We start from the raw sequence: 10,032 nt of genomic DNA on the forward strand, positions 1-10,032 counted from the left end.
TCAGTCTTTGCATGAAGAGAGTGAAAAAGAGCAATTTCGACAAAAGTTAGATCATCATCATGTCCCATTCCAGGATTGGGCTCTTTATCTGTTCATTTACAACAAAATAAAAAAAAAACTAAACAAATCCAAAAAGTAAATAAAAAAAATGATCTATTACTCAATTTACAGTTGATGAACAAGCAAGAACAATGATTTTTCAAATTTCTATTTATCTGGAGTGTCACAGCTATTTAAGTCAATAGACCATAGAGAAAAATGTTGAAGAGATTTCTAAAATTATATCCTTCCTAAATCTTCATTGGAAAGGAAAATATTGAACATTAATACGACAGTTTAATAAACAGTGACACTGCAAATGCCACATACTTTTTATTATACATTTAATGCAGTAAGACAGCCACTACTGGACGTAAATTGTGTAACTGTCAACACTTAATTCTTCTATATTTTGTTTCTCCTTGCTGTAAACTCAGAAGCTACATTCTCTTCCTTATAAACTACACAAATTTCAACAAGAAATCAGTTATTTTCCGTAATTAATTTATAAAGAGGGGCTAAGAGGATTTTTGACCAAATGTGATTGTGACTGTGATGGTTGAAGATTGCCGAGGGTCAAGTGTAGTAAGAGAGAATTTAATGTTTCAGCAAATACTTGGGATAATCTGTGGTAATTAATCTTACTTCCTGATATACTGGCATTTCGAAATTTCTTCCACTGTCTCTCACATGGCTAAATTTATGTAAATTGGCTAAGAAATTGATATTTATTTCAAGTCTCAAATTGTTATCTGGAGAAGCATAATTCTGTAACATGTATTATTCTAAATCAGATATGTTTAAGACATATAACAGCTACACTATTTCAATTGGAACTATCCATATAATAAGAAAAAACATTAAAGAAAAAATCATCAGAACAAATTTAAAATAAATCACTACTTTGTGGAATTTTGATACAAAAGTTTTAAATTATCTAAGGTTATTATTCATGGGGTGAAAATGCCATTTCACATATATACTTTTATGGACAGATAAATGACGGCATGCCAAACATGGCTTTGACATCAAGAATAATGTAACAAATAAATCCAAATTTATTTACATTATATTAACTATAGTTATCAGACCCAACATGCCTTTGAAATTAACAAGAATAATGTAAACATGGACTTCTGTGAAAATCTCGAAATTGATTTTTGCAGCATAACAGTACTTTTCACACACTTCTTACAATGAAAGCACAATTAATAATTTAGGGGATATAATCTCACAACGAGAAAAAAAATTTGGTTCAAACTACTACTATTCAAGAAACAGAACTGAACTACTTACCAACAGAAAAATTGAATCCAGGCTGTTATCCTGGCAGATATGTAACATTGATACTGTGGCTCGAACAAACGTAATACCAACTTGAAGTCCAGTTGTTAAACTTATAAAAATTAAATCTCCACTTTCAGTTCCCATAATGGCCACATGATGGCACTCCAGCAGGCTCTGCCACCACACTATTGATGTGGGACGTGAGCGTGGAATGAGTGGAACAGAGGAATTAGATGAGGAATTAGATTGTAACAGAGGGGAAGGAAAAGTTGTAAGATCAGAAGTTGACCATCGATGATCCAACACAGCATTGGGATCAACCAGAGAGAGAGCTGGCACTATGAAGATTGATCCATCCTTGGCTGAAAAATAAAAGGTTGCAGTTGCAGACTTCCTATTTCTGGTTTCTCTGTTTCTATTTAAGCATATGTAAAAACAATTAAGAGTACTTCCAAACTCTACACAAAATCCACAACCATTCTCCTGCTGATCTGACTGGCAATCAGAAATTCAGGAACCTTGTCTACTACACAGCAAATAATTAAAAGTAATACAGCTATACAATACAAGTGTACCACAAAAGACTCTGTGAGCACTGAATAACTTTATGTATCTTTACTGTGTTAACTTTTGCATCCTTCATTGTTCGAAGCCTCTGTGAGATTACATACGAGGTGTATTCAAGTTCTAAGATCTCCAATTTTTTTCTCAGGACTTGGAGCAGATAAACATGCGGTTTGCCTTAAAAGACGCGGGCACTCTTTGTGTATGTGTGACAGAGATGGCAGTGGTGTACAGCACACAGAAACCTAGTGGCAGCAACCAGAGTGAGAAGCAATTCTGATACTTAAAATGGCGACATTCTCGTTACAGGAACATTATCTAATCATTCGTTTTCTCCATTTGCGTGGTGGGACACCCATTGAAATTCATCATCAGTTGAGTGAGACATGTGGTGATGGGTTATGATGTGAAAAATGTGCGTTCATGGGTGCGGCAGTTCAAAGCAGGTTGACTGTCGTGTGACAATGAGCCAACAGAACCTCAGCCTTGCACCAGCTGGTCTGACAACATGATTGCGCGAGTGGAGAAACTTGTTCTGGAGGATTGCCGGTTCACTGTAGAAGATATCGCCTCTAAAAGTTGGCATTTCCGTGGGATCTGTGCTCACAATCCTGAATGAAGACCTGAAAACATAATGCAAGTGTTTCTTCATGGAAATAACTTTGAAGTGATTGCTCATGCTCCCTACTCACCTGACCTGGATCCTAGCAATTTCTTTTTTTGCCTTTTCCAACAATGAAGGACACACTCCGCTATTACATCAGCGATTTTCCAGTGGTCAAAACAGATCCATAAAGCAGCGTTCACAGTGGCCATGGCATATGGAGTCGAGGTTGTGAAAAATACCTACGTCTCCAGAGAAATTACGTTGAGAAGTGACAGAAGTTTCAAAATTTTAGGGCAAGTAGTTCGTCAGAAAAAAAAAAATCGGAGATCTTAGAACTTGAATGCACTTCATACAAGTGCTCTCTTACACTCCCCTCCTCCTTCTCTTCCACTCCTAACATTAGCTAATGGCATATCAAGTGGTAGCATTTTGATCGTCCTCTATGCAGCCTGGATCTCACAAAATCTGATTTCACTTTTTATCTTCATCTTAAGAAGTGGTTTGGTTCTTAGTGGTTCAATGAGAATGAGGAATTGGAAGCAGCAGTACTGACCTTGCTGAAGTTCTATATAGAGGATTGCTATACAAACAACATAAAAAATATGGTGTCTTAGTGCAAGATATTTAAAAAAAATCGTGACTATGTAGAAAAGTGAAATAGACAGGTAGACGTTTTTTACCAGCAATGAACTTTTTTACATTCATTGGTTTTTAATGGTTTACTTACCTTTATTTCTGAAATGTGTGGCATCTATAGTTATTCAAAGAAATTCTGAATAACATACAGTCATCGAATTCCTAGTTCCTCCGCATCTTGATTTAATAATTACAAAGAAGACAACCATTATTTATCACCACTTTTTACCATATTATACAAAGCTCTATTCTTCCCCTTGCTTCTTATCCTAGCAATGCAGATAATATGCTGCCAATTCCAGGATAAACAAAGTCTATAACATAGGAAAGAAATAAAAACATTTAGAAAGCACTGAACTGAAACTCACCAGCAATGAGAAGCCAAGACCCTGAGGGATCGAAACAAATCGCTGCTATTTTCTTGTTGCTGTCTGCAAACCATGGAACCCGTCTCATTACAGGAAGCTGGCCAGTATCTTCTGACATATAATGTAACGTTAAATCACCACAGCTGCAATACAAACAATGAACATCAGAGATTACATGCTTAAAGCTATAAAGATCATGTTTCATGAAGGAATCAATGGGGGTTAACTGTTAGGAATCATATATGAAAACATCTTCCAAACATTGCATACACTTTCGTCTCCAAGTACATACTTGATGAGATGGTTGTAACTGGTTATTCCAACTGAGTATCTGAAGAGTAAACTAAAAAATACGCTAACAATAAAACTCTGATAAGACTATGAAAAATACTAGCTTTATACCTACAGAGCGCAGCAAATAAGACTTGACCCTGGTAATGTACTTGCTCGCCACTCGCTGCCAGTTACTCTGTTCTCTAGCAGTTGACATACTGACAATTTATACAAATAAAACTTAAGCATTTTCAGTTCTCACAAAACAGATCGTTACAACATAATTCCTGCACTAACTGTCATGGAAGATATAATTTCGGATTTGGCATCATTTTGTTGATATATCATTAAAATTGAATATTGACAATCTTTAATGTTTTAAATGGAGGCCTATTTCATGCCACTTCTTAAACAAGTCATGGACATACTGCTCAGATGGTCGGGTAGCTTCTGGAAAACATAGCCGAAATTTGTACAAACATTTCACATGTGACTTTTTTTGCTAAGAGAACTTCACAATGAATATTTATTGCTCAGTAGTATAACTAATCATGGTCATTTTTAATACTATGGCCTCTTGTTGTGAGAACAACAACGAAATTGACCACTAGGGCTTATTTGGTACAATCTGAATATACCTGCCAACTGGCCTCACTATGTCTCTTTGTTTATAAATTTTTGGTGAGGGTGAGTGAGCTAAAAAGCACATTACCAGAGTCAAATCTTGTTTGTCACGCTTTGTACATGAACAATTACCCTAACTGTATGATCTTGTGAATGTTCATATGTCCTCATCTGTTGCGTACTACTTTCACAAGAACAGATCTTTGTTGTTGACCTGGTATGTACCAGACTACCTGATCTGAATATTTGTAGAATTCTTTGAATTGGTTTTCACAGTATTGATTTGTTGAGTGTAACTTTCAGGTTTCATATTATTAGAATCTTCTACTCAGATCCTTATGCTTCAGTACGTTTTAACCTTTTAGTAGTCACATTTTTTTTTTCAGGCACAAGTAAATAGATATTTTCAAATATTTTGACATTTTGTTTTTGATGACTTCCGGTTTGTTTGTAATTATTCTTCTGTCAGTGATTACAGTATTTATTATTTACATTAAAGTGTAATTCAAATACGTGAAATTCACATTGCTTTAACATATTTTGTATTGTAGCTGCTGAGTTGACAATGTAAAACAGTACAGTTGAAAATTACTACTGATATTTATTCCCATAACTAATTATGGTATTTGAATACTTGATAAAACATCATAATCTATTATTATCCCCTGGAACAACACGAAACTTTCGTTATACTGGTACTGTATTTTCAGTTTTCAGAAAGATATGTCACTGTCTAGAAGTACAGAATTATGGACAAAGAATTTTTCACATTTTTTCCATTGAATTCCATACCTTGGAAGTGGATATATGATTCTGGATATTTTAGAAATATTGTTTAGCTCACACATTGCAATTTGCAACCCTACTGTCGTTTCCACGACCAGCTTACCACCTACATATTATGTTGCAAGGTTTTCTAAATATAAACCAGTTATGTCATCATGCTTACATAAAGATGTCCTAGAACTGAACTTACAAGTAAGTCTACTGAAATATGAACATGTCTGAATAGTGTTACTTTAACTCACAAATACAGAAATGGTGCATTAGCATCTACATTATCAAACTGTATCCAAGAATTTCTGTGAAGTAGGCCTACTTCTTAGATTTTACCTGAGTGTACCAATTTCTAAGCAGATCTGGATAATGTTATCCCACTCTCCATTCTGAACCTGAAGAATTAGGAATGCGGTGCACTAGTACTATAATTATCCTTCATACAAACTTCAAGTCCTTCCATTTTTTTATTGGGTTATTTTACGACGCTGTATCAACATCTAGGTTATTTAGCATCTGGATGAAATGAAGGTGATAATGCCGGTGAAATGAGTCCGGGGTCCAGCACCGAAAGTTACCCAGCATTTGCTCGTATTGGGTTGAGGGAAAACCCCGGAAAAAACCTCAACCGGGTAACTTGCCCCAACTGGGATTCGAAACCGGGCCACCTGGTTTCGCGGCCAGACGCGCTGGCCGTTACTCCACAGGTGTGGAAGTCCTTCCATAACTAGTCCCTTGAACTGATCATATGTTCACCAAAAAATAAGCCAGGCAGCTTCATAAGAAGATCCCGGACTTATAATATGTAAAATGCATGCTATATACTTAGCATTGTTTAACAATGATGGCTTGCTCCACGATTTTATAAGCATTTGATTATGCATAACAATGCATATTTTCCCCAATTTTACAAGAAAATGGTAACTATGATAGTCTGTCTTTCTAAAGATTTATCAAGAAAGAGATTTTGTATTTCATTGGTAGGCTACTAGCCGCAGAAAGAAACATTCATTACATCCTTCAACAACACAGAATCATTCATTGACACCATGTCGATGATGCTGTTACACCTGTAAAAAAAAAAAAAAAAAAAAGGTAAAGGTATCCCTATAACATGCCATGAAGGCACTTGGGGGGGGGGATATGGAGGTAGAGCCCCATGCTTTCCATGACCTCGGTACTAGAATGAGGTGGTGTGGTCGGCACCACGCTCTGACTACCTTTTACCTCCGGGAAAGACCCAGTACCGGTATTCAGTTTTATAGAAGGCTGAGTGAACCTTGGGGCCATTCTGAAAGTTTGGCAACAAGAAAAAATCCTGTCACCACCTGGGATCGAATCCTGGACCTTCCAGTCCGTAGCAAGCTGCTCTACCAACTGAGCTACCCAGCCGCCCTGTTATACCTGTAAATATGTTATTTATAATTCCACATATTTTAACTGGTTATTTAACAACGCTGTATAAACTGTTGAGTTACTTAATATTCATGAAATTGGTGATAGCACTGATAACGAAATCGTATTTGACCAGATAAAGCCAACTATTTGCCACAGGATTACTTGACACTTGCCTTACAGTTGAAGGGAATGTCGGAAAAAAATTCAAACAGAATTCAACCTATATCTGGAGGCTACAACCTCAGGAAACGAATGCTGCTTGTTACCGGGGATTCCATCAGTGGCCAAATTATATACACAGTGTTTATTTCAAGTAAATGTTGTGCCTAACTACATACAGGGTGTATCAAAATTAATAGCGAAAACCGTACTGAAATGATTGAAAGTATACGATAATAAAAACAAAAAAAATTTCCGGTAAACATGGGTCCGCAAACAAGCTGTTTCCAAGATAATTGCGAATATTTGGTTACAAGCCGCCATTGACTTCATTCGTTGTAAACATCATATGCTTTACTTGTTGCGCACAAGAAGTGGTCCGTGATGTGTTCTTGTTTACAACACTGAGTGTACAATAAATTAACATAATATAACGTGCTGAAGTAGTATTGTATTCCTTGTTGTTAAAGTAAGCCACGAGTGAAATTTGAGCCAAATTAGATGGAGAATTAAAAACGGCTATTTGGTTACAAGCCGCCACTGACTTCATTATGAAATATCGTCCTAGTTAATACAAATTTATTTGAAATGTAGACTTGGCGTTTACTTCCCCGCTTACTTAAATACATAGTAATAACTAATAATCATTGCTATTTTATTCTTTATATCACAAAATATTTTGTAAGATTAAATTCCACAAACTAAACAATAATTGTTTTAGCAAAACATGTAATAAACATCGTTCAACTGATTGACAGTCTGCAAATAAAGAATATTAATTTCTATGCACATTGTGTTTTATTCTTCTTATTACTAACTTACTATTCTGTCAGCTCGACAATAACATGGCTCAAAGTTAAAAAAAATATATAAGTTAGCTTACATTTCAGGAAAAGAAATAAATAGCCCTGACACTAGTGATATATGAAGATTTGTTTGCACTATAAATACGCAATTTCTTTTACATGAAATGTAACCGCGGATTTAAACATTCGTTTCCCAATTAGTGAGAGAAAATACAGTTTCTCGTTTAGTGAAGTGCGATTTTTCTAAGGATGCTTTAGGCAGACTACAATTAAACCAAAGAGAACGACAACACTCGTTTTTAACAAACGTGGAGTAAGCATTATACCTGTATTAAACATAGGCCTATATTTTGAAAGTCTTAAAGTAAACAAGATGACAAGTATTCTGCATTCAGTATTATCCTCAACAGGAATTATCATAGCCTATTGTATTGTATTTCGTCCTAAGAATAATAAAATTTATATTGGGCACGTCAAGTTAGGAAACTAAAAACAAAGAATTAATTATAAAGACATATACAGATGGTAACATATAGCTACCAAAAGAACATAAACATAATAGTAGATACATAAGTTATTCCTCAATTTCCGATTCATATTAATTTCCACCCATAATTATTACACATTGTTCATATTATTTCATGATGAAGTAGTAGTAGTAGTAGTAGTAGTAGTAGTAGTAGTAGTAGTAGTAGTAGTAGCAGTGGCGGTGGTGGTGGTAGTGATGATGGTGATGGTGGTAGTAATGGTGGTGGTGGTGGTAGTGGTAATAGGACAAATGTAGTATTAGTAGTAGCAGTAGTACACTTATCTTTTAGTTGCTTCACAGTGCATCAGGTGTTACTGTGCTAAGTACACCCGCAGAGCAGTTAATAGCTTCCTTCAGACTCTGTTAAGGACAAGGAAACTATACCTTTCCAATCTCTCCCACCATAATAATAGGTTACCAGTAATAGTCAGCGTAGATTGTTCCGTGTGAAAATATCTGAGAAAATCATTGGTTGGATATATAAGAAACAAAGGTATTTATGGCGGGTTGGGTGGGTTTATAGTTTTCGCAGTGGCATCTTTTCTTTAGAGTCATGTGCCACAATCTTGAGTTAATTTTCAATGATTTAGGTACTTTTTTTCTCTCCTTATATGTGTAATGGGATCAAAAATTCACCCACAATTATATCAGAGAAAATGCTTCAGACACACACAAAGAATGAACCCAAAACACATATCAAAAATAGCTCTAGAATACAAATCTATAGGCAAGAAAGGCTTGGACTTGGCTTGAACCCACCATACCAAAGATAACAAGATCAAGAACACCTCCATAAGCTACAATGGAACAGGTCTTAGGAAACCTAAGCCAGACTAAAGTTCATAATGATGGATGACAGTTGTAATAGTAGTGGTGGGCAAATTTTGCCTCGAGTCCTCCATCAGGAGCAGGGTTCTTTTACATGCCATAAAGCTACAACAAGGTACCCAAATCTTTACGTCTCTCACGGGGAAGCTAAGTTAAGGATTTTATTGTCTTTAAAAATCCATTGCCGTCGGCCGGATTTGATCCCGCAAACTTCGGTTTCAATGGCTATCAAGGAATTACTGTGTCGGCCCCATTTTTTTAAGTTATCGGATATGTCTAATAAAATTCACAGTATACTCTAACATAACCTACCCAAAAGCATATAAGATACTTTCACTTACCCCATGACTAGTGCGAGTAATTGTCTCCCGCCAACTTCACTCCTAGCTGACAGCTTGATGTCACTGGCTGAGACGAGGCATGTCAGCTGGAATAAATGTTTATCCAGTGACATACCTGGTTCTGTTCCCGACAACATGATAGATTTTAAGCCAGAAGAGCTAGTGTTAATCTAGCCACTGGCTTGCTCCTCTTCTCATTACATCACAATAGCAACTATGGAACAAAAAATAATTTTATAGGTCAGCATAATGATTACAACATAACCCATAACTCTCTTTCATCTACATGTTTAATATTTAAATATATACGCCATTAATGCGCTCAACAATAGCGACTTATTAAAATAAGCACCCATTTTGGTTGAATCAACCCTTCTCGAACGACGAGATTCTGTAAGTCAATAAAGACCACGAAACAATAACATTACATTGGAAATGTGACAAGTGTGACACATCCTAAGATAACTTAAGAGTCAAAGAGCAAAGAGCATCTTGTGACATCACAGTTAGTAGGTACAAATGCAAATAAATATCACAGCCCTTAAAACACTGACCAGAAGGGAGGGTGGGGTGAAGGTAAACAGATTTCAAGGAATGTTAGAAATACAATATGTCTTGAATAAAAGTAGCATACATACCACATAAGCTGATCAAAATGACAGTGACACCAATTCGCTCATTTCACGAAGTTATATTACAAAATTAAATAAAATCTGCGGAGAAAATATACATAAGAAAAAATACGCAGCTCAGCTGGGTGTCTCGGGTTCTCTTACAAAGATCTTCAACGACAGAG

General features: G+C 35.9%; 1 protein-coding gene across 1 annotated transcript in view; it reads right to left on the minus strand.

Annotated features, from left to right (window-relative positions):
• The window catches only part of ca (claret), a 75,496-nt gene extending 65,471 nt beyond the window's left edge, over positions 1 to 10,025 (minus strand). The window contains exons 1-4 of the mRNA XM_069848769.1: positions 9,875 to 10,025; positions 9,237 to 9,450; positions 3,502 to 3,644; positions 1,336 to 1,688 (exon numbers count right to left, since the gene is read on the minus strand). Coding sequence (XP_069704870.1) covers positions 1,336 to 1,688; positions 3,502 to 3,644; positions 9,237 to 9,373 — 633 coding nt within the window. The 5' untranslated portion in view covers positions 9,374 to 9,450; positions 9,875 to 10,025. The remainder of the gene's footprint in view (positions 1 to 1,335; positions 1,689 to 3,501; positions 3,645 to 9,236; positions 9,451 to 9,874) is intronic.
• Positions 10,026 to 10,032: the final 7 nt, after the last annotated feature.

The sequence above is a fragment of the Periplaneta americana genome, chromosome 15 (assembly GCF_040183065.1).
Source record: "Periplaneta americana isolate PAMFEO1 chromosome 15, P.americana_PAMFEO1_priV1, whole genome shotgun sequence".
NCBI classification, from domain to species: Eukaryota; Metazoa; Arthropoda; class Insecta; order Blattodea; family Blattidae; genus Periplaneta; species Periplaneta americana.